The sequence below is a fragment of the Macaca fascicularis genome, chromosome 5 (assembly GCF_037993035.2).
Source record: "Macaca fascicularis isolate 582-1 chromosome 5, T2T-MFA8v1.1".
NCBI classification, from domain to species: Eukaryota; Metazoa; Chordata; class Mammalia; order Primates; family Cercopithecidae; genus Macaca; species Macaca fascicularis.
This window is the reverse complement of record NC_088379.1, coordinates 16,065,959-16,091,625: the sequence shown is the minus strand read 5'-3', so window position 1 is coordinate 16,091,625 and position 25,667 is coordinate 16,065,959. Positions and strand designations below refer to the sequence as shown.

At 41.2% G+C, this 25,667-nt stretch overlaps 1 protein-coding gene and 1 long non-coding RNA gene across 21 annotated transcripts in view; both read left to right on the top strand.

Annotated features, from left to right (window-relative positions):
- LOC102135436 (uncharacterized) overlaps window positions 1–8,098 on the top strand; it is a 247,604-nt gene extending 239,506 nt beyond the window's left edge. For all 5 annotated transcript variants that reach the window (XR_012434714.1, XR_001490575.4, XR_010586623.2 and 2 more), the window contains one exon: window positions 8,018–8,098. This is a non-coding gene — a long non-coding RNA (uncharacterized lncRNA). The remainder of the gene's footprint in view (window positions 1–8,017) is intronic.
- A 3,993-nt stretch (window positions 8,099–12,091) lies between these two features.
- LDB2 (LIM domain binding 2) overlaps window positions 12,092–25,667 on the top strand; it is a 395,768-nt gene continuing 382,192 nt past the window's right edge. For all 16 annotated transcript variants that reach the window (XM_065544812.1, XM_074039456.1, XM_074039453.1 and 13 more), the window contains exon 1: window positions 12,092–12,399. In XM_065544812.1, coding sequence (XP_065400884.1) covers window positions 12,268–12,399 — 132 coding nt within the window. In that variant the 5' untranslated portion in view covers window positions 12,092–12,267. The remainder of the gene's footprint in view (window positions 12,400–25,667) is intronic.

The following is a 25,667-nucleotide window of genomic DNA, read 5'->3' as shown; positions in this document are numbered from 1 at the left end:
TGCAAATAATGCAAATGTCAACGGCAAGGGACATTGACATCAGTTAAGGTCCATTCCCAGAAGGAAATCCTCGATGGCTCTTAGAAATGATGTGTAGAAAACTATGAATGATAATTCGCTTGGGAAACAAAGCAGATAAAAGCAAAAAGTAGACTGATAAAAGCAGTGAGTAAATGATAAGTCCCTTGCAAACAGGAGCAAGAGTAACTGCAGTTTTCAGGAACACAGTCATTTCTCCAAGTTACCTCCGCTATTAAATACTTCAAAGGCGATGGCAAATGACAGGGGAAACCTGTTTGGTTCTGGAAAATGTACCATTCTGTACAGTTATTCTCAAAATAAATTGTTTGATCTTGGATTAGGGTAGAGCTTTTATGAAAGAAAAACATACATGTGCTTCAGATGTCAGTCTTAATAATAAAGGGACTCAAAAGTCAATTCCACGAAGGCGCAGGCTTGGGGATTCCTTTGTCAGAGAACGATTGTCCAGGTCCAAGTCGCGCAGAGGAAGTTTGTCCTTGGCAGGCTGTGTGAGACTTTGTGCAGCGCACTGTCTTTCTCCAGCCTCCAGGGTGTCCGGAGGAGTCCTGGTGTCAGCGGCGGATCCATGAGCCTGCTCACAAAGCTCTAGGGGAGGGAAAGAGAGGCAGGAGGCGCATGGCTGAAATCAGGATGAGTGACAGCAGCTCTGGCAGATCAGGCAGGGGAATGGCTCAAAGTTAGTTCTGATAAACCAGAGCACAAGGAGACAATCACGATACCACAGATAATAATTTTTAGTAAGTTAGAACAAAATTTTTAAAAGGCTGTCATTTATTGTAAATATTTGCCACCCATTTGGGGACAAGCACAGTTTAGTGGTATGGCTGTGTGTGTGTGTGTGTGTGTGTGTGTGTGTGTGTGTGTGTGTGTCTGTGAGAGAGAGAGAGAGAGAGAGAGATTTGAGATTTAGAGGGAAGGTTCATATAAAGATTAATATCTTACCTAAATAGAAGAAGGAGGACCCTATTCCTGTTTGATAGCTCTCTGTGCTTAGAGGAAAACATAGATAACTCAGCAGGGGTGGTGTGAGGATCCAATGATATAATTTTATGTGAATAACCAGACCTTACATTTGCATGACAATTAGTAGGCAATCAGTAAATGACATTAGTATCGTTATTGTTATTACCCTTGTTAGTATAGGAAAAGACAACAGGTAGGGTCTCCTTGCACTCTCTTCTGTTTTGAGCCAAGTCAGCCTCTTTGTGGTTGGATAGCAGAGGCTTTGCATGCAGAACCCATATCCATTCTCTATCAGTTTGTTAAGGTTGCTGTAAGGAAGTACCACAAACTGACTGGCTTAAATAATAAGAAATATATTTACTTACAGTTCTAGAGGCTAAAGGTCCAAGATCAAGGTCTTGGCAGCCCACGCCCCCTTTGAAGACTTTAAGGAAGACTCCATTCTTGCCTCTTCCCAGCTTCGAGTGGTTTCTGGCTGTCCTTGGTGTTCCTTGAATTGTAGCTGCATCACTCTGGTTTCTGCCTCCCTCTTCATGTGTGTGTCTGTGTGTCTGTGTCTCTCCTTGTAAGAAGGTTAGTCATCAGATTTAGGGCTCGCCCTATTCCAGTATGACTTCATCTTAATTTTATTACATCCACTAAGACACTATTTACAAATAATCTCACATTCACAGGTATTAAGGGTTAGGACTTGAATGTATATTTTGTGGGTGGCTATACCCCTAAATGCACTCACCTTCTGGTAACAGAACTGTGCCATTTTGTTGGGTCCCTGGATTTAGGAGGGTCAATCTGCCCCAGGCTGGGGGAATGGGCATGTGACCCAGGACTGGCCACTCCTTTGGCTGCAGAGATTGGTTTTTATGTCTGAATCAGGCAATGAGACACAAAGCTGGGATTTTTGCTGGAACTCTTGGAAAAGAAACCTCTCTTTCTGCTGGGCTAAATTGAGAGAATATGAACCCAGCCTTATCCACAGTCACCACATGGGCAGAGTCTACCAGCAAGTGAGGAAAGCCTGCCTGCAGGGGCAGCCACAGGTTCCAAGTCCTGGTGATGTAATTAGGGCCCCTGGATCCTACTGAACCTGAACTCAAATGCTTCTGACTTTTCCAATTAGATAAGCAAATACATTCACTTTTTTTTTCTTTTTTGCTTAAGACATTTGGAGTTTTTTTTTTTTTTCTATAAGCAGAAGAATCTTGAATGATATTCTCTCTTCATTTTCTCATTTATATTTTTCTTCTTTCATGAAAAACATGTGTCACCTGCCCTCAAGCAGCTCACAGTTGAATGTGGAGATGAACAGAGGCTGTGGACCCCCTGGGAGCGTCAACAAGGGGAGTCAGAGGCCCCTCATTCAGCTCCCATTCCACCAGCTACTACCTGTACAACCCATGGCAAGTTGCTCAGACTCTCTGAGCTTCTGTTTCCTCACCTAGAGAGTGGGAACAAAATAGTCTTTTTCTTATGGGATAGTGGTAAGGATTCAATGAATCAATATTTATAAAATGCTTGGAACAATGCTTGACACTTCGTAACAGCTATTGGCTATTAGGGGCAGAAAATGTTCCTCAATTTCCGTAAGGGCCCTATGAAGTTAGTGCTATTGTCTGCATTTTGCAAATACGGAAACTCAAGCTAACTGCAGTGATATGGCTTACCCAATTCTCACAGTGAGAAAGGTTCAGAGCTGGATAGAGAATACAGGGTCCTTGACACTTGGCTGCGTGGTCTCCCATAGGTCAGAAGTAGATCACAGAAGTCTCAATAGCAGCTCTGAGGTCTTCTGAGTATGAAATAATTAATGATGACAAAGGGCTTTCTAGGGAATTGGTTCCTGGAAAGGGAGTCTCTCAAGTTATCAAATTTGCCCAGGTTGGTTTTCCCAGTACCTGACTTACAGTAAGTACCCAATTGCATGAATAAATGAACAAAAATAGCCTTTATACATCACTGTTACATGAATAGCCTGGCCTAGAATTAAGGGATATAATTTGCCAGGACAGCTCTGGGGATGCATTCAGATATTTCACCTATTTATTTTCAAAAAATATACTGAGCTCCTGCATATGCCAGACCTTATGCAAAATTCTGAGTGTACAGTAGTTTGTATACATTGGTCTATAAAACCAGCACATCATCAGCAGTTGTGGAATTTATAATCTCATAGTAAACACAGGCAACATACAAGTAAATAACGAATACAGACATAATTACAGATGGTGATCATGTTAGAGACCTAACAAATAGAATTCTATGAGAGAAAGTAATGGAGCATGGATAAATTATTTATATAACTTGATCATGGATGGCCTCTTTGAAAAGGTAACATCTTGAGCTGAGAAGGAGCTAGCCATGCCAAGGCCAAGAGAGGAGGGTTCTACAATCTAGAAGAAAGAATCTGACATATACTAGGAATGAAGCAGAAGTGTCATGGCAGGTGGTGTTGGCTGGGTGAATACAGGCACAGATGTGGTTGGAAAGGTAGGAGGTCAGAGAGGATCTGAGCCCACAGAGTCCAAAAGAGGAGGGTCCAGCACATTGCAGGTACTCAGGGATTACCTGTTTAATAATTAAATGAACATTAAATGATCCGTGCTATGGGGTTGGATTTCACTGTTGATACTCTTGAAATAAGCTGTTCTCAATGGCTATGGCCTTTGTTAATCATTATAACTTCTTATTGCATTTGGCTTAGTCAAGAAGACATTAGAGCCAGGTGCGGTGGCTCATGCCTTTTCAGCACTTTGTGAGGCCAAGGCCGGTGGACCGCCTGAGGTCAGGAGTTCGAGACCAGCCTGGCCAACATGGTGAAACCTCGTCTCCCCTAAAAATACAAAAATTAGCTGGGCATGGTGGTGCACACCTGTAATCCCAGCTACTTGGGAGGCTGAGGCAGGAGAATTGCTTGAACCTAGGAGGCAGAGGTTGCAGTGAGCCAAGATCGCACCATTGCACTCCAGCCTGGGCAACAGAGTGAGACTCCACCTCAAAAAAAAAAAAAAAAAAAAAAAAGAAAAGAAAAGAAAAAAAAAAAGAAAGAAAAGAAAAAAGACATTAGAGAATGACAGCAAACACCTCAATAAAGGAAATCCAAGAGAATTCTAAGACTGCAGGGTAGAGACAGATTTCCAAGCTCTTTGATGTACTCAGCAATGCCCTTCTCAACCCTGAATTCAATTTATAAACTTTCAACGCCTGGACAATGACTACTGGTGCTGTTTAGAAGATGGCCTTGAGGCCGGGCGCGGTGGCTCAAGCCTGTAATCCCAGCACTTTGGGAGGCCGAGACGGGCGGATCACGAGGTCAGGAGATCGAGACCATCCTGGCTAACACAATGAAACCCCGTCTCCACTAAAAATACAAAAAAATTAGCCGGGCGTGGTGGCGGCGCCTGTAGTCCCAGCTACTCGGGAGGCTGAGGCAGGAGAATGGCGGGAACCCGGGAGGCGGAGCTTGCAGTGAGCCGAGATCGCGCCACTGCACTCCAGCCTGGGCGACAGAGCGAGACTCCGCCTCAAAAAAAAAAAAAAAAAAAAGAAGATGGCCTTGAAGAATTCCACAAGGTCATAAAAGATTTTAATTCTAGGTGGTAGCCAAGAACAATGAGAGCTTATTCAATCTCTGTTCTGGGTCTTCTGTTTCATGTGCTCTAAGAGAGTTTTTGGAACAGATGTATGCTGGGGACTTTGTTCACTAAAATCAACTTCCTAAAGCATAGTTCAGTTCTTGAGTTGCTCTGAACCTAATTTATCCTCCTTGTATTAGCAAGTCATCTTGCTTGAACAAACCGCTTATTGGCTTCCCAGTGCCCAGACAATAAACTGAAAATTCCTTCAGATGGCACTTTCAGGTCTCCTGGAATTGAGCTTCATCATCTTTTCACTCTCTCTGCCTTCACCAAGTTGCTTGACTTTGCTTGATGTCAAATATGTTCATTCCCGTGGTGTCCCCTTTGCCTGGCATGAACTTTCTCAAACTTTCATCTTAGTCTTGTGACTGGTTGGAAAGCTAGGAGGTCAGAGAGGATCTGAGCCCACAGAGTCCAAAAGAGGAGGGTCCAGCACATTGCAGGTACTCAGGGATGACCTGTTTAATAATTAAATGAACATTAAATGATCCGTGCTATGGGGTTGGATTTCACTGTTGATACTCTTGAAATAAGCTGTTCTCAATGGCTATGGCCTTTCTTAGTCATTATAATTTCTTATTACATTTGGCTTAGTCAAGAAGACATTAGAGCCAGGTGCTCTATGAGGCTAAATACAAATGCCAACTCCTCTGTGAAGCCTTCTTTGATTTCACTAGTTTGAATGGATCCCTCCTTATTTCAAGGCTCTTTGTAAATTAGCATTTTGTTTATTAATATGGAGATGCCTATCATATTATGCCTTAGACTTTTTTTTTTTGCCGCATCTCTACTGCTCATGCCTCCTCCTTATCCCAGCCTGTCTTCTCCACTTCACAGTGTCACTTTCCATGTGCTTCTGATATTGGTTAATGCCTGTCGCCTCTTCTAATAATAACTAATAATTATGAGGACTTACTAAATGCCAGGCACTGTTCTAATAAACGTATATGTGTTAACTTATTTCATCCTCGTAAGAATCATATGATTGCTGTTAGTTCCACTTTACAGATGAGATGAGAAAACTGAGGCAGAGACAGATGAAATGCCAACGTCACACAGCTAAATGCAGGAGGCACGATTCAAGCCAAGGCAGTGAGGCTCCAAAGTTCATGGCTGACAAATTATTCTAGACCACCTCTCTCCTAGAGTAGGGGATTAGTTCTGTGTTTCCTTTGGCTTGGTCGTTGGGGCAATATTCCCAGTACTTGGCATGGTGCTTAGTACATAGTAGGGGCTCAGTATATACCTTGTGGAATGAAGGAAGCATAGTTTTGCATGTCCGTTAAGTTTCCTGAAGGCGGAGACTAGATGGCAAGGGGCAGGAAGGCAGGTAGCCTGTGTGCCACATCACCTTGGACTCCCAATGATCCCTAGCACCTAAGCAGATGTCGGGTACCTAATAATCATGTTATTATTTGAGCATTTAGATGTGAGGGTTCTAATGCTTTCAGATGTATTTGCTAATCCTTAGTGACTATCTTATAGACTAGTTTCTATCATTGTCCCCATCTTGCAATGAGATGACTGAGGTGCATTGAGACTGAGCCATTTGCTCAGGTTCACGTGACAGCTAAGTGGTGGCACCAGGGTTGAAATCTGCCACGCCTTCTATGTTTTCATTTGTCTGTATTCCGCACCATATCTCAGCTCTACCTTGCCTTGCCTTTACCCTTTTTTTTTTTTTTTTGAGATGGAGTCTCGCTCTGTTGCCCAGGCTGGAATGCAGTGGTGCAATCTCGGGTCACTGCAAGCTCCGCCTCCCGGGTTCACGCCATTCTCCTGCCTCAGCCTTCTGAGTAGCTGGGACTACAGGCGCCTGCCACCACGCCTGGCTAATTTTTTGTATTTTCAGTAGAGACAGGGTTTCGCCGTATTAGCCAGGATGGTCTCGATCTCCTGACCTCGTGATCTGCCCCCCTTGGCCTCCCAAAGTGTTGGGATTACAGGCATGAGCCACTGCGCCCAGCCCTCCTTTACCTATTAGTGAAATGCTTATTGACCGAAGAAGCAGAAATTGTATAGGGCACAGAAATAGATAAGAAATGGTCGGGTGTGGTGGCTCACACCTGTAATCCTAGCTTTTTGGGAGGCCAAAGCGGGTAGATCACCTGAGGTCAGGAGTTCGAGACCAGCCTGGCCAACATGGTGAAACCCTGTCTCTACTAAAAATACAAAAATCAGCCAGGCATGGTGGTAGGCACCTGTAATCCCATCTACCCAGGAGGCTGAGGCAGGAGACTTGCTTGAACCCAGGAGGTAGAGGAGGTTGCAGTGAGCCAAGATCACACCACTGTACTCCAGCCTGGGCAACAGAGCAAAAACTCCACCTCAGAAAAAGAAAAAAAAAAAAAGAAAAAGAAAAAAAGGGAAAGAAAGAAATAGGTAAGGAAGGGTAGAGAAGGGGAATTGAAGAGTGGTAAGAAAACTGGGTGAAGCAAACAGTGCTTGGATGAAGGATTTGGAAAGGATGCAATTGATAGATTAAGAAAAAAAACAATGTTTCAAATACTTGGAAGAACCAGGCAGGTAAATGGAAATTAGGGGCGTTGGAGGGGACGGCTGTAGAGTGACAGAGACCATGGTGAACAGACAAGCACAAAGACGCTGGCACCGCTGCACATTGGCATGCAGCAGGGATGGGGCCAAGGATGATCAGAGCTTATAATTTTTCAGAGAAGATGAAAATCTGGACTGTATGTGAAATTCTTCACTTTTTTTTTTTTTTTTTTTTTTTTGAGACAGAGTCGTCCTCTGTCTCCCAGGCTGGAGTGCAGTGGTGTGATCCGGCTCACTGCAACCTCCACCTCCCGGGTTCACGCCATTCTCCTGCCTCAGCTTCCCGAGTAGCTGGGACTACAGGCACCCGCCACCACGCCTGGCTTGTTTTTTTGTATTTTTAGTAGAGATGGGGTTTCACTGTGTTAGCCAGGATGGTCTCCATCTCCTGACCTCGTGGTCTGCCCGCCTTGGCCTCCCAAAGTGTTGGGATTACAGGCGTGAGCCACCGCACCCGGCCAATTCTTCACTTTTTAAACTGTGGGTAAGAATTTCTGCTTAAATGAACAATAATCACTCTGTGGGTTAAACCTATGGTGAATGTAGCTAAATGAGGTCCCAAGTATAAAGGGCAGGCCAGCTTTTGGAGCACCTTGAACGTCCGCATGAGGACTTTGGGAACTCATTCATACTCAACACACAAAATGATGCTTAAATGAACATGGCTTAATCTTTGGGGGTAATGGAACTGTTGTGTTGGGGGTTAGACTTGTTTATTCTTTGCTAGGGTACAAATACTGCATACTTGCAATTCTCTATGATTTTCTGAAGGAGCTGATTTACAATCTTAAAATGCGCACTTTGTTTTCTTCACTTCTTAGCTCATACATGACCCAGAAGAAGATCTGGTCCTTCAAGAAGCAAGACAGAAGACAAACAGATGAATGACAAAGACAACCAGGTAACCTGGCGGTGCAAAGGATTCAACTCCTAGCTTGTGGATTTAGGAATCTGTGCTGGGAGATTTGGGACAATAACAAAGATGGGAGTGGTGATTTGGCAGGGCAGGGCTTCAGGGGCAGGGGTCGGAGCGAGGCAGGGGGCATTGAGTGTCTGAAACTAAGCAAGACCACGAAGAATAAAATCCAAGTGAAGGGAGTCACTTTATCCATTGCTTCTTCTTCCATTTAGTCAGGTCCATGTGTCCTGAGCACCTACTATGGGCTCAGCACCGTGCTGGCCACCAGGGACAAAGAACAGAAACGCCCTGGAGGTGAGGATGGACCTGACCTCTGAGCAGCAAAATTCTTAAGACGCAAGCAGTCAGGCAAACTGGATGTGAATCTTGTCTCTGTCACTTATTTGTTGCATGACTTCAAAGAACTTTCTTAGCGTCTCATAGCTTCAGTTTCCGGTTAGGTAAAATGGGAATAGTAATCAAATCAATTCCATAGATTTATTGTGAGATTAACTAAGAGTAATTGTGTAGACCACTCAGCACAGTGGCTGGCACATAGCAAGTGCTGAACAAGTGACAGTATTTGTTCCTTTTATGTATTAATATAAGTCCTCTAATAGAAGAATATAGAAACTACACTGATGATACCAAGGGGGGGATATTTTTTTATCTCTTCTTTTTATTTTATTTATTTCCAACAGAGCATGCACTATAGTTTAAAATTATGTTCCCAAATATTTACTAGCTCTTCTACACTGTCTTTTCCTTGCCCTCACTAGATGGCAAGGGGCAGGAAGGCAGGTAGCCTGTGTGCTACATCACCTTGGCCTCCCAATGATCCCTAGGACCTAAGCAGATATTAGGTACCTAATAATCATGTTGTTGTTATTATTTTTATTATTATTTGAGACAGTCTTGCTCTGTCGCCTGGGATGGAGTGAAGTGGTGTGATTTCAGCTCACTGCAACCTCCGCTTCCCAGGTTCAAGCGATTCTCCTGCCTCAGCCTCCTGAGTAGCTAGGCAGGCGTGCGCCACCACACCAGGCTAATTTTTGTATTTTTAGTAGATACAGGGTTTCACCATGTTGGTCAGGCTGGTCTCAAACTCCTGACCTCATGATCTGCCCGCCTCAGCCTCCCAAAGTGCTGGGATTACAGGCGTGAGCCACCGCGCCCAGCCTATCGTGTTATTATTTGAGCGTTTAGGTGAGAGGGTTCTAATGCATTTGGATGTATTTGCTAATCCTTAGCAACAATCTTATAGACTAGTTTCTATCATTGTCCTTATCTTGCACTGAGATAACTGAGGTGCAGAGAGACTGAGTCGTTTGCTCAGGTTCACGCAACAAGTAGGACGTGGAGCTAGGGTTGAAATGTGCTCTGGCCATGCTGTTGGCTCTGCCTCTATCCACTGTGAATGGAATATCTGTTGAATAAATAAACAAATGAATGTGTAATTTAAAAAGGCTTATGGAGGAGACAATTTAATTGAATAGAAGGATAAGTAGCAGTTTGTAGGTAAGCTAGGGACAGACGTACAAATGTGGCCATGCATGAGAAAGGTTGTAAGTTTAGGAAGATCAAGTATAGCAAATAAATAAATGAATGGACACACAAATGAGTAAATGAATGAGTGTGTGTGTGTGTGTTTGTGTGTGTGACAGCGGGAGAAAGAGAGAGCACAGAAGTGTGGGTCTTACCAAGCCCTCTATGCCGTGTTCCTAAGGAACTTGCACATTTTCCTGCTGGCAGCCAGGAAACACTGAGGGGGAAAACATGGGACATGATCGCTTTCACTTATTTGAAATCCGCATTCTGATTTGAATAAGGACAGACCACAAGTTAGAAGAGACCTGTGAATCTGGGGGCAGGGGGACCCGTTCGGAGACTCCTGAAGTAGCCGGGATGAGAATCAGGGATATGGATCAGCATTATCAAGTTTCAGATAGTTCTGAAATGAGTCTTTTGCTATTAAGGGCAAGAAATATTTCCAATTATAATTTGCAATGGTCTGCAGAAACAAATGAGAGCAAACTGGAACCTTATTCGGAGAGGGATTGCCTTCCTAAATGGATTTTTGAACTGTTTCTTTTTTTTTTTTTTACTAGTATTGGCCTGCACATGCCTGCCTAGGTGTTACTTTCATTCTTGCACAAACTCAGGCAGACACTAAACTCTCAGAATGTCTTTAGTTTGGGAATTTAAACATAAGGAACCGTTAGGTTTTGCAGTGGCTGCCATACCAAAACATAAATCATGCCAAAATTGTTTGAAATCCTGTCTTTAGAAGGTTGTGTGTTTTGACAAACCTTGCAGCAAATTTGGTCCAGCTTTTGGATTTGTAATGAAACCTGAAACCAAGCATTCTCGCCTGCCTTGGGGTCTCCTAGCGCAAGTTCCAAGCAGCCTTAGTGTAATACCTACCCTAATCTCATCCTGGCAGGCTACATTAGTGTGTTGGGCTGCGCTGCTGGAAGTTTGGGGTGGACTCAGCAAATATTTCATGCAATTATGAAGAAGGACTGATCAAGACAGCAATACACTTTTCTGTGTCTGAGTATTTTTAAGAGTGTAAATTGCAGAATTAGCAATACCTTATCCCCTGTTGGCTAGTGACTTGGAGATACCCAAGCCATGATTGGGGCAGAAAGTTAATTAATCTGCTTATTAAAAAGAAGAAATGTCTCATTTGCATGCATTTGCATTCAGGTCTTGAATTCATCATGCTTTTTGGTGGTCGTTTGCTTTATTTCCTTAATACCACTGACCTACCTAGGTGTTAGCTCAATACATTTAAATTTTCTGTGGCTGAGCTTTGTTTAAGTGTCGTATCTCTGGTTATGGTTGGTTCTAGCAGAATCTGATTATTTTATAGATCGCTTAATTCTCTATAGAGATTCTTTCCCCTTCCATGGGCTGTTGGGGTTTCTTATAGTTATCATATACCACAGTTGGGAAAAGATTTGTTTACTTGACCAATCTTGAAAAATATAGACTTTGTCTCCACAAGAGTTGGACATGTTATCTGGGGATGATCCATTAAATTATTTGCAATTTCCTACTCAACTGAATTTTCCATGGTCATTTTTGTGGCAGTTTTCTCCTTTTTTGCTTTTCCTGTCTTATTGGGAGGTCTGCTTTGGGGTTTTTTTTTTGTTTTGTTTTGTTTTTTTCCTTCCTAGGAAAAAAGACCATTGCTCTCCTTAAGTGTATTTTCTGCATTGCACATTCAGAACGATTGTTTTTACCTGAAAATGCCCAGGCACCTTACGGGCCTGAATCAAGTCTTGGGAGAAGAGGGAGGTGGCTGGAAAGAGGAGTGAGTGGGGAGACATGGGGGTGAGATGGAGTGGAGGGCAAAGAATATAACAGCCCTTGGAACAACAGCAAGTAAAGCAAAACTACGTAGGGAGATTAGTGCAGAAATAAATCTCTGCATGTGAGTGAATCAGTGGCCCCAATTCGGGGCACCACAGTGCCCATGTTTCTGTATTTTGTAGTAATCAACATTTCTGATACATTACAACAGTGTGGTTGTCAGGGGTGAGAGGCTCGTGCAGCGGTTAGACCACCTCTATGCTAACAGGCTTAGCAATCAGGCTGCCAAGGGTCCTGGCTGGAGGAAAAAAATTAAAACCAAACCTTAGACCTCTTGTCAGACTGTGAGGAGAATTATATTTGTGAACTAGTCTACAGTGTGGACAGGAAATGACCTCTCCACAAACTGCTTCTTTAAAAACAAGCAGTGGTGCCTAAAGCTATCCAGCTTCTCTCTCTCTCCCTCTCTCTCTCTCTCTCTCTCTCTTTCTCTCTCTCTCTCTCTCTCCCTCCCTCCCTCCCACCCTCCCTCCCTCCCTCCTTCTCTCCCTTCCTCCATGCCAACCTCCCTCCCTCTCTGGATCTCCTGCTCTCTCCCTCTCCCTCCTCTCCCGTGCTCCCTCCCTCCCTCCCTCCCTCTTTCCCTCCCTCCTCTCCTCTCCCTCTCCTCTCCTGCTATAGAGGGCTCCGACAGCAGTTCCCAGCCAGCGTGTTCAGCCTGCCTGCCTGCCTGCCTCTGTGTGTGTGTGAGCGAGTGTGCGTGCGTCTACTTTGTACTGGGAAGAACACAGCCCATGTGCTCTGCATGGACGTTACTGATACTCTGTTTAGCTTGATTTTCGAAAAGCAGGCAAGATGTCCAGCACACCACATGACCCCTTCTATTCTTCTCCTTTCGGCCCATTTTATAGGAGGCATACACCATACATGGTACAGCCAGAGTACCGAATCTATGAGATGAACAAGAGACTGCAGTCTCGCACAGAGGTAAGTACTTCAACCTTGGGGATGTGTTTGTGTATTTTTGTTAAGCTATGCATGAGCTTTTCCTAGGGTTTCTGGCTCAATTCCGTGGGAAGTGTCCCACTTGATACTACCACGTATGTGGAAATGAGCGCCGGGGTGAATCCACGAGTTTGAACGCTGGGTTTCCAGGCACAGCAACTCTTGTAGCAGGGGACAGTTTCTGCCGGAATCTTGAGAGAACCCAGCACTTGATTCACATGCCAGGTTTCCAGAAATGTTGCTCTTCCAGAACTCTGGTATTTCGCAGGCTCTGAGTCAGTCCTGTTGGTGTTTCTTGAGATATAATCCCAAGGAATTTTGTGATTGTTTGCATATGACTGTCTATATATGTATTTTTTTTATAGAAATAAATCCTAGAGGAAGTCTGCTTTGACCTGTCTTTGCTTTTCAAAGTCACCAAAATCGAGGTAAAAGGGGGGGCAGACGAGTAACCCTGCCTACTTCTCAGAACTAGCCCTGGAGGGACACATAGTATATTTCAGTGTTAAAATCAGAAACCAGTTGCTTGGGGCAAGGGGACTCTACACTTTCTCCTTTTGCTGTCGGCCGTGCCCCCCCCCCCCCGCCCCCATCACTCTACCTTAGGACAGGAGCTGGTTCAGCTTTCAAGTCAGCTCTAGTTTTTGCACATTTGAGATCTTGTGCCTGAGAGAGGGAGACTCAGCCTCCTAGGCAGCCAGCAACTCTGGGAGCAGAGAGAACAGGACTTTCAGAACTTTTTAAATGCAAAACTCCAGACTCGCCTCCTGCAATTTAAATCTTTTATGTCAGTTGACTTTTTCTCTGTGCTAGCTCAGCTGGCAGGTCTTGCTGCTGGGCTGTCCATCCGCCTGTGAGTTGGGGCTTTGTGGAAGTGTTCGGAAAAGCAGTCTGTTATAGGTACACCAAAGTTCCTTTAGGAAGTGGAAATTGCTAGGAATTTAGTCTTCTCTGCAGAGTACAAATACCAGAAGATTTATGCCAAAAAGCTTTTAGGGAATAGCTTTGGTGGAATTTTAGATTGAAGATTGACTTTTAACTCTAGGAAGGGACTCCATTAAGTTGGCATTATAGAATAAAACACACTTGCTTGAATTGTCAACAGAGCCATAGAGAATTCATGACGTTTCATGTATTTAATACAGCTAACAAGATGTGACCTGCTTTCTGATTGGCTAACTGCTGGACAAGGACTTATATGTATTTTAAAAGCTGGGTTGTCTTTAATGACTGCTATTTTCTTTACATGTTAATACACCATAGATGCTAACTATGACTGCTGGTATCCTTGCTCTTTCTAGAAGCCAGTAGCTCCTACAGAAGTGCAAACTATGTTTTGCTTAGGGTGGTGAACTGTTGGCAGTGACTGATATTTGTGCTTGCTGTTTTATGTATGTTGCTTTGTGTGTGTTACAGTTTGTATATTTCCTTCAGATCTTTGCAACTGCGTGTTGGAATCTTAAATCTCTGCATAAACTATTGGTTGACATAGCCTGCTTTCAGAATTAGGAGGATAGAAAATGTCTTATAGTTCAGGCACACATTAATTGCAATACAGATTTGGGAAAAATAGTCTCTTAAAAGTGTGATCAGTTATAAAAAAGAGGCCAGGGACTATTATGGCTCAATTCTTGAAGAGCAACAATATTTAAAAATGACCTGTGTCCACCTTACATTTTAGAAAGTTTTTGAGGAATTGCAGAAATTCTTCTCCATCCTCCTGCAGTTAGGATCACAGGCAGCATTCTCTGATATCTGCCTGCCCTCCTGCCCATTACTGAGCACTTGGCTAGGTCTGAGCTAGGAGACTTATCTGCAAGATTTCCCTATTCTTGTCCTCAAAAAAAAATTGCAGGATTCAATATGGTCCCATGTTTGTTTCCCATTTGAGACAAGACATTTGAAAAGACCTCCTTTTTCAGTATGCTTCGCAAAGATGCCACATTATTTTTTGTGAGAGCTAAACTCAGGAATTCCTAACTTTTTGATTATGGGGTATTACTTTTAAAGATTTAGCTCTGAGTAGAGAAAGACTACTTCATAGCTCAAGAACCAAGAGAAGAAAGCTTGCTATGACAAATCTTAAAGATTTTTTTAAACCTCCCTGCCTGTGACAGTAAAGTGCTATGAACTATTTTCTGGTGTGTCCTAGAGCTCACCCTTTACATTTTTCCCTCCTTAATTAGATAATTTTTCAAATAATTATTTAAATAATTGCTTCAATACTTCTTTTTTCTTTGCTAAGCAGTAAAATACTGTCATGAACGCAATACCATATATTTGTTTTTATTTCACATGAAAAGAAGAGAGAATCAAACAATTGCTCCTAAGATATTTAAATATTTACATAAAATATTAAATTTTGATCATGATGTATATACTTTGAAAAAAATAACTTTCATGTAAAGTTACACTGTACGTTTGCCAATAATTGTTGTTTATGATAAAGCTTTTCTGAGTTCTGGAGAGGGATTGATTGGAATAAAATACAAAGATACTCAGCAAGAGTTATTAGTTTATTCACATGCAAAATCAAATATGCCTTTGAGTGATTACTTTGAGAATTTAGCCAAAGCATACAACCATTTTGGGCAAGAGTGACTCACCCATCCCTCTTCCTTCTCTCTCCTCTGGTCCCACTCCTACAGTATATAGTATTATTTCATTAAGTCTTAATCTCTCTCTCTCTCTCACACACACACACACACACACACACATACACACCCCACTGGGTAATGCTCTCAAGTCTTCACTCCTTTTGGAACATGGACTTGGCTAGAAAAAAAAATATAGCAAATCAGTATGTGATGAAGAAATTGTAATCAAGTTTCTGGAAATTTCCTAGAAACCTCCTTTTTTATACGGAAAGAAATTAGTAAAGAACCATGATGTTTACCTACTCTCCTTCCATGGCTGATCCCAGGGCATTTTCTCATGGGGATCGATGCCTTTCTTCCAATTAAATTAAATCAAAGTTCTTCAGAAGCTGGGAAGTTTTAGTTTAAAGAGCATGGCATTGGGAGTTAATATTATTTCTCTTACAAACCAGTTGGAATAGGTCTTGGTTCCTCATTTGCAAATTACCAACAGTGTCCCTTTAATTGAAAATTCAGATTTTCTGGTTTTTTAGCATGAGAAAGTATTGTGAAGAGTGCAGACATGATTTCTTTGCTCATGGTATTCAGTTCAAAATCACAAATGGTAATAAAATAACTGGGTAATAAGCTAGCACTTAGAGCAAGTAGTTCCTGGATCAAGTAGGTACTCATTAAACGTTTGCTGACTAGCCAATCAATGAATCAGTAGACAAAAGGAGATAATTTGAAAACCAATGCATTTATATTAGCACTTTCCCTGATAAATACACTTCTGAAGTTTTTTGGGGCCTGGTATCTCCTATTGAGCTTGAAGCAGCTTTGGGCCTGTGCTTCTCACTCTCCCTAAAGTTCTCATCTCACATCCCCCACATTTATTTTATCTGAGGTCATTTAGATCCATAATCTTTGTGGCAAAGGAAAGCAAGTGACTAAGTACTGATAAGACCTCACCTCTCTGTAAAGGAATAGGCATGCATTAAAGAGCAAACAGCAATAACAACAACAAAAGTATGTTTTAAATGCTGCTAGGTGTTCTGAAAAGTAAATTCTTTTAAACATTAGAATCTCAGTGGAATTTAATAAAGAAATGTGTGGGTGCTCCCCCCACCCTTTAAAATGAAATGAAGAAAAACTCTGAGCTTGGCATCACTGTGTTCACTGTAATTCCAGGCAGCAGAAAGCAGTTTACATTTTCTGTGGTGTATGCTGTCAAAAGTTGACCCAATGTCTTCCAAAACTCATGTATTTGAATGGTTTGGCAGTGCCCAATGTATTTTGGAAGAATACAGCCACACAATTATATAGTTTTAACACTGCACACACAATACAGTCAGATAGGATATAAAAATATGTCCTGAAGACTTCAGAATTTGTTCTGTGAAAAGCTTCAATAAAAGCAAAAACAATGGATATTTTTCATTTGTAGGTCTCAGCTCTGAGATGAAAATATAGCTAAAATATATGAGAAATATTATAGTGGACATCATTGTAAGTGAAGGGATTTAACTAATGTTAGATTATTATACAATTTAAAAAAGTTTATCAAGTACAGTTCACAAATCTTTGTTAGAGTAGATACTTTCCTATACCTTGTTTTCTCATTCAAATGACCAAAACTGCCTGCATTTAAGTGAAGATATTTTTAAGTATATATAGTTCCTCATGTTGGCACCATGCTATTTTTTTTTAAATACCATAAACACCAGAAAAGTGTGAGTTCCGTTGTATATTTTTCCTGTTTTGAGGTTTTTTTCTTTTATCAATATTACACATCCTCTTCCAAAAGAGAAAACTGTGATTACAATCAGAAGCCGTACGCACAAGGATTTTATTAGAATTACAGTTTTTAGTTTTACAGGATTTAATATGAAGGTTACAAATGTTCGAAGACCTGGAAATTTAAATCTGCTGATTTTCACCCCTTCTCAGCTCAACTCTAAAACTCCCTGGGGAGGGGGTGGGGAGGAGGGGGATTCTTAGTTCTCTTTTCTTTCAGCTACATTTTTATATACTTTAGTCACAGCGTTTCACTTTGTAACATCATGTTTATTCATGGAATAGCTTGGTGTCATTGATGTTCAGATGGAATCTAGTTAAAATGAGATTAGTTATTTTGGATAGGTGGAGAAAAAGAAAAAAATGCTTTGTGATAACTTGGAGGTTTCTCCCCGCTAGAAATTTAGAAAGAAAAATGTTGCTGCTACTCTGAGATCTATGAATGATTTTCAGTGTTAAAAACAGAACTTTGTTAGTTGTTTGAAGGGGGTTGGTGAGGTGGGGGAGGGGGCTGGGTGGTGGAAAGGAAAGCTATTTTGAAAATGTTAAATGAAACCAAAAGTGCAGTTTTAAAAATGAGAACTTCCAAACTCTCTTATTTTTCAGGATTTCTACATGGCCTCAGAAAACAAATTGTAGGGCTCTTATACTGATTTTATTTTCTTGAAGTCTGTTTCTTCCCCCATTTTCTTACTATGGGAACTGTTTTTAATTAAAAATTGCTGCAAACTAACTATTCATAGGAGGCCAAGAAGAAAAAAAAAAAAAAAGAACTTTCAACTCACATTCAACACAGATTCTTATCAGCCTAAAATCAATGCACATTTAAATTTCTCTCTTTTTGGTGTGTAACTTATGATGTAGGATTTAAACGCTATGCATTTTTTTAAACATTTAGCTTTTTATTTGGGGTTCAGAAAGAAATTAATTTAAAGTATATGGAGAACAGGGCCATAAATCTCTTTTTATTACAGTTGTCCACATTAACTCATTTTTCATGAGGAACACAGAGCACCCCCTTTCTGAACAAGCAAACAAAATGTAAAGCAACCCCAAACATCCAACTTTATAAATGATCAAGAACAAAATTCATAAACTTACTTATCTGGATTTGGTGGGTGGACCTCAAAATATAACTGACCTAGGAAAACAATGTCTTTTTGAAGTGTCAGAACACAGCATTTAAAAAAAATGCCCAAAGGACGGAGATACTACAAATACCTTCGTCATTTTCTGACAAGGCGTTTTCCTTCTTTTTAAATTTTTAAAAATCAGTATGAGCCTAGATTTTTTAAAAAACATTTAAATTCTGGCCGCATGCATTTGAACCTAGGCAACTATTAATGCTTAAAACAAAATTCAGGCATTCCTTCAAGAATTTGCATACTTTAGGCAATGACAGTCTCAGCGTCTGGAAATATAAACATGATTAAGATATTTTCTGTCTTCTAGAAGCTTACAATTTGATAATGAAGGGAGACTTACAAACCACATTTACAACAGAGAGCCATGATAGGTTAATACACAGTGTATCGTGGACGTAATACACAGTGTATTGTGGGCGTATTCAGAAAGGTATATACACCTTTCTGAAAGGCAGTCATAGAATAGCATCTTTGGAGTTTTCAGTGTCTGTTGGGCAAGTATTAATACTAGGTGCTTTTTGTACGTCGGCTCAAGTAAACCTCATGATCACATCATATGATACTAATACCTACTAACATCTGCACTTTTACTAATGAGGAAACTGGAAACTGACAGGTTACATAAATTGTCCAAGGTCAAATAGACGGTAGTTTAGCTTCAGAGGTTGTAACTACTCTAACATAGGACCTCTCTTGAAATAGGAAACACGAGCTAGAAATCTAGTTTTACCTATAGAAATTTTTAATGTGAATATATTCATTTTTTTTTTCCTAAGACAAATTGACTTTGGAGGTGGCTTGGAAATTGATCCCATTCACTAACTTGATTCTGCTAGGTGTGTCTCAACGGCCTGACTTAATTTGCAAAGGAACCAAGTGAAATTCCAAGGGATGGATCCAGGGATGGAAAATATACCCTGGTAACTGAACAAAAAAACCCAAATTACACTCCTTATTAAAGAATACTTAAGGCCAGGCACAGTGGCTCATGCCTGTAATCCCAGCACTTTGGGAAGCCGTGGCGGGTGGATCATGAGGTCAGGAGTTCAAGACCAGCCTGATCAACATGGTGAAACCCCGTCCCTACTAAAAATACAAAAATTAGCTGGGCATGGTGGCACACGCCTGTAGTTTCAGCTACTCGGGAGGCTGAGGCAGGAGAATCGTTTGAACCCAGGAGACAGAGATTGTTCCACTGCACTCCATCCTGGGCGACGGAGTAAGACTCCGTCTCAAAAAAAAAAAAAAAAAAAAAGAATACTTAAGATGCCCACTGTATTTGAAGAGTTATTGAAACTGTTATTGAATATAATGCATAGTCATCTAAAAGTTTTGTTTTGTTTTGTTTTTTACTTAAAAATATTGAAATTTCCATTCAGTGCTGCTTCTTAGCTGTGCCCTGAGAAAGATGGTGTTTTTATTGTTTTAAACAGTAGTGAATGAGTATAAAAGCTATCTCATTTTTTGGTGGAAACAATAATCAAAATAAATGTTAGGAAATTAAATTACAATTCAAATTGGGCATAGTATTGGCTTCCTTTGCAGGTAATCAATTAGGAATCTTAGGAAAAATAAAGACATTAAGGGGAAAGAACTTTGAACATGTTTGGCTTCTCAGGATCCTCGTTTAATCTACTCCTGAGAGGAAGTCAGTCCCCACATCCTGTCTGTCTGCAGAAGTTCTTTGTGGGAGGTGATATTTCCTTCCTACCCTTGCAGACCACTTTAGCTACCTGCAAAGCCATTGTCATTAATGCCTGCCAGTTGTTGAAGATAAGATAGATCTCCTCATTTGATCCACCCCTAAAGCCTGAGATGCATGCATTCTATGCATTCTCATTCTCCTTTACCAGACAAGAAACCGAGGCCTCAGTTCATGCATGGCCATCCTGAGATTTGAGAGCCCAGGGGCTGGATCATCTAACTTTTCACTGTATGGGCTGTCCTGGAGCATACTGGTGAAGGGACGTTGTTTCCCAGCTGCCCACTTCCTCCTGGAGGCCTTGGTAGCCACACCCTTCTCTCATGTTAGTACCATGTTCCACCAGCCTAATTTGAAGTTTTAATCTTCCAGTTTAAAATAGGAGGCTTAGCATTAAGGATTTGGCAGACCCCTCTGAAGAAGAGGAATCTACCCTGTTCTGGTGACATTACAAGCCCCCAGCCTCTCTTTTTGGAATCAGGATGGCCTCTTAACAGCACTCCCTGCCCCCTCTTTCCATCTGATAATCTGATCCCCACAAACAGCCAAGGTGATATTTTTAAAGCATAAATCAGATCGTGTAACTTTCCTGCTTCCCCTCAAACCTAGAACAAGCTCTAAACTCCTTGCTCTGGTTTTAAGAATCTGTTGATCTTTTCCTTCCTGATGGTCCATTCTTATCTCCTACCAAGTATTCACTGGACTGGAGCCACGGAGGGCTTCTTTGGGATCCATTAACTTGCCAAGCTGATTCACACTGCAGGACCTTTGCCCTCGGTCGGGGGACACCGAATATATGACTTTCTCTGTAATAACTCAGCTAACTATTAGGAGACCTCAGTTGAGTTAGGATTTAGCATAGTGCTGGTTTTATTTGCAGGTAATCAATTAGATTTCTCAAAGAAAAGAAGGAAAAGAGTCCCAGCAATTAGGAGGTCCTGTACTGAGCAGCTTAAACGTTCTCTTCCTAGTGAGCCCTTCCTCAAACAATTAAAATTAACCCCCAATCACTTTCTGTCACATGCCTTCTTCATAGGAATTATCGGAAGCCTTGCTTCTTGTTTATTTTTTAAGTGTTTGCTTGTCCTTGATAGAATATAAGCCCCATGAGGGCAGGGACCTGATTGTCTTATGCATCATTGCATCCCCAGTACCCTATGTAGCACATGGCTGATGTGCAAAATATATCTATTGAATAAAGGAAATTAAATTGTTCCAGCACTGGCTATCCTGACACTAAAATTTTCCCCGAGTCTTACCAACAATTGCCTACAGTTCCAGTAGGAGAAGAATCTGTGAGCCTAATAGCCCAGTGAGCATTCACTGCTAGAATGCACATCCAGCCCAAAGGAAAAAGAAGCCCTGAGAAAACAAAATTTCTTCTGTGAAGGGAGTGTTGACCTGACTATTTTGCCCTCTGGATAGTGCAAATCTATTGGGAATCTCCTGACTTCTGATTAAAAATGTTTATATTTATCCTAGTGTTTCTTTTTTCATTTGGTATTTCTGCTACTTCTCTCTCTCTGTATCTACCTGGGGGCCCACAGTCATGAATTACAATATGAATCATGATAATATGTTACATTTCCTGGAGCACTTTGCATTTTAGGTGAGTGCTTTCGGGGCCATTAATTAGCTTATTTGAAGTGATTTGCACAACAGAAAATATGGGAAGTTCTAACAGTATATGATGCTGTGGTCTATAATAACTTTGTGTTTGCTAACTGGTGTGTGTGTGTGTGTGTGTGTGTATGTGTGTGTGTCAGAGAGACAGAGAGAGGGAGAAAGAGAGAGAGAGAGATTTGTTCTAATCAGATTGTGTTTGTGTATGTGTGCAGCTTTTGGTTAGGGAATATGAACAATTTTTTTCATCAATAGTTTTTTCTCCTGGAATGAAAAGAGTGACCAGCCTTGAGCATAAAGGCTTCAACCTCAGTATGACTTAATAATAAGACAGATTTGGGTCCAAACTCTGAGCTTGTCTTTTACTTGCTGTATAATATTCAGGAAGTTTCTTAAATTTTCTGAGCCTCAGTTTCCTTAGCCTGAGTGTTACATTGTGAAGTAAAGAATGAATGCATGTACAATGCCTGGTATATAATAGGTGCCACATCAATGGGAACTGTGATGATGATGATGATGATGATGATGACGACGATGATACCCTTATTCTGGATTTTATCAGCAAATTAAGTAGTGTAAGTAATGCCAAACATTGCTTCGTTTCTTTTTTTTTTTTCGAGACGGAGTTTCGCTCTGTCGCCCAGGCTAGAGTGCAGTGGCCAGATCTTGGCTCACTGCAAGCTCCGCCTCCTGGGTTTACACCATTCTCCTGCCTCAGCCTCCCGAGTAGCTGGGACTACAGGCGCCGGCCACCTCGCCCGGCTAGTTTTTTTTTGTTGTTGTTTTGTGTTTTTTTTTGTTTGTTTGTTTGTTTTTTTTTTAGTAGAGACGGGGTTTCACCGTGTTAGCCAGGATGGTCTCGATCTCCTGACCTCGTGATCCGCCCGTCTCGGCCTCCCAAAGTGCTGGGATTACAGGCTTGAGCCACCGCGCCCGGCCTTCATTGCTTCATTTCTTAAAAGTATCTTTAAAAATACTTTTTATATGCCTGCACTAGCATGTTTCACTTTAATAAACAAAACTTGCAATAACATGATCTAGAACTCTTGAGTTTGGTGGTTCTTGTGTGATAATGCCAAAGGGGCTTTTCACTGTTATATGGCAGGGATGATATAATAATCATATACCTTGTTATGTGAGAGTAATGGCAGAGTAGTCACAATCTCCTGCAAATTCAAGGCTAGAATGATCTCTTAGGCATACCTATAGTTAAGTAGTAAGGGTTGACCAATGTATGAGACCATGTGTACCCCGTCTTGTTGGGAAAAAGCTGTGATTGGGGTTTTCCCCATTTAAGAACTCAGTGGAGACAACAAAACATTAAAATGTTCCCTTTCACCAGTGCCTTTGGAGGGCTGTCTGAATGGCGGCCCCAGGAGAGGGCTGGAGAGCACACACCCACTGGCCTTGACTGGCCATTTCTTCTAAGGAGGCAGGCTTCTCAATATGCAGCCCAGCACAGATTTCTCCAAGGGAGCCGGGTCAGCACTGGTCAGAAGCCTGAAGCACCATCGGCGTGTCTGGACTGATAACAGCCCTTCCAATTGACTCACTGTGACACCTTGTGGCTTACTCCTCACACAGTGAAAATGCACACAGTGGTGGAAGTAGCGGTGTGCTGAACCCTACCATACAGTATCTTTCTGGCCACAGGGATCAGGTGGATGGGTAGTCATGCTACCTGTCTCTTTTTTTTGTACAGATGCAATTGGGCATTACACTGTGCTGATTTGCCCCACTCACTTCACTGTAGCACCTTTTTTATTTTTCCTGTTGAATTCTGCAAATTACCTACATTGTCCTACACTTCATTTCTCTGACCAGGGCACCTACGTTTTCTATAGTCCTATATTAATAATAATTTTTATCAGCCTTTATAGAGTAACATCTTGTGTAGCTCAAACGTGAAATAATTTGTAGCCCTTTTTTTTTTCTTTTCCTTTAGGTAGGAGTTAGGATGTATTACACTTCTCCTCCCAACGTAGGTCATTTCTTAGGACCCGTGAAAATTTGATCTTGATACTGAAAATCTGTGTAGACAAGAAAAAGCTAAACCAATACATAAAACTGACCAATTGGCAATACATACAGAAAACAACCTTTTTTAGACCTTACAAGTTTAACATGATTACCATGTAGTTGGCTGAAATTTGTTACTTGAAATTAAAATTAAACCATCAGTACATATTACCTGCCATTGAAAGGTTCTGATTTGATGGAGCCTACTACTCCCAAATTAGATGAATCCTAGAATTTCAGGGCTGGAATGGTTATGAGATCATCTAGCCCAAGCTCCTGATTATGGAAGTGTAGAAGCCAAATCCAAGCGGGGCTAACTTGGACTAACAGTGCTGTCAATTCACAAGCCATCTCAAGTTATTATATATATTTTTTCAAGTCTTAGCACTCTCCTGTCACTACGTAATTACCAGGAACTGGCCAAATCCAAACACACTTACCAACCACTAATCTGCACCTCAACACTACAAAAACTTTTGTATTCCAAGTCCATATCTCCTTTTTCAGTTTTCCAAATGTCTTAAAACAGTGTTGATTTTTAGTGTCATGCTATTGATGTTGAAAAACACATCACTAACCTTCATTACTTTTGAATTTATGATTTCCTTTGCCAGTTTATTTAGAATAAAGTTGCATGTACTTTAAAAGACATGTCTCCTTTTTTGGTTTAAAAACATGGTACATTATTAATGTAGAGTATTTGTGAAATACAAAAATGTTCAAAGAGGTAAAGAAAATCATCTTTAATTTTACCATGCAACTAAATTGCTGTGAACATGTTAGTATATACATTTAATGCACACATACATATACATAAATCTTTACTTGCTTACAAGCATATTGGACATCCTTTTGAATCCAGCTCTTTCAACTAAAATTATGAGTATTTTACTATGTCCTTAAATCTTCTTAAAATATAATTTTGAGTTGCCTGAATTATTCATACATCTGTTTATGTTTTAAAAATTAACACCATATAGATATTTTAAAAATTATTTGACTCCATTGTACCATGATTTGAGATCAGTTGTTTTTTTGTTTGTTTTGTTTTTGAGACAGGGTCTTGCTCAGTTGCCCAGGCTGGAGTGCAGTGGCTCTATCACAACTCACTGCAGACTTGACCTCCTGAGCTCAAGTGATCCTTGAGCCTCAGCCTCCTAAGTATCTGGGACTACCGGCACAAGACACTGCACTAGGCTCATTTTTTTAAAAAGATTTGTAGACATAGAATTTCTCTTTGTTACCCAGGCTGATCTCGAACTCCTGGCTCACAGTGATCCTCCTGCCTTGGCCTCCCAAAGTGCTGGGATTACAAGTTTAAGTATTCTTAACAATCAATTTTATCCCCCAATGAGGTAGAGGATTACTGGTATGAAGGAGTTAACTATGATGACTATTACGATGACCATTAGCATTTGGTACTAGTCGGAAGTCTTGAATCTAGGCCTCTCTGTCTCCCTTTCAAGAGAGACCCTTATTCTCACTCCCTACTCCCAACTTGAGGGCAGATCTTTTTTCATTTCTGCTTTTCCTTCTCTTGTATTATTTCTGAGTCAAAAGGCAGCGAGCATGTAGTCTTTCACAGGGTCCATAAATCAAAATATTTTAGCACAATTCCTACCGGGAAGAGGAAGCTTGAATTAATGTTAAGAGTTAGTGTTGATCTAGAACCAGTGGGTTGAGATACAGCAAGTTAATTTATGACACCTCTGAAGGACGTGTCTTTTAATTCAAAAAGAAAAGGGATACCTCAAAAAGTGGGTTATGTCATGACTTGTATGTAATGTTATCCTGTTTACTGGATCAAAGAGGTCTTTGGGATTGGGTACTCTCTTACTCATATTTGTGTCAGTCATAATGACTGATATTCTCTGTGGCCAGTATCAATCTTCTTTTAAAGGCACATTTCACTGAGGCAGCCATTTTGTTATCACTTCCTTTTTTTTATTTTTTGTTTTTTGAGACAGGGTCTTCCTCCTCAGGCTGGATGGAGTGCAGTGGTGTGATCACAGGCTCACTGCAGCCTCGACCTCCAAGACTCGAATTTCTCACACCTCAGCTTCCTGTGTAGCTGGGACCACAGGCGTGCACCACAACATTTGACTAATTAAAAAAGATTTTTATTTATTTGTTTTATTTTGTAGAGGCGGTATCTCCCTATGTTGCCCAGGCTGGTCTCAAACTCCTGAGCTCAAGTGATCCTCCCGCCTCAGATCACTGTTTTTGCATGGGTAATATGTTTTTTAAAAATAAGCCTCATACACATATGCTTCTAGTACAATATAGTTTGTGCAATAAGATTATGTCCTCTCCCATAGCATTGGCATTAAGAGCTTAACTTCTGGAGTCATGCAGTTTTTTTTCTTTACTTAGTGGCTGTGCGACCTT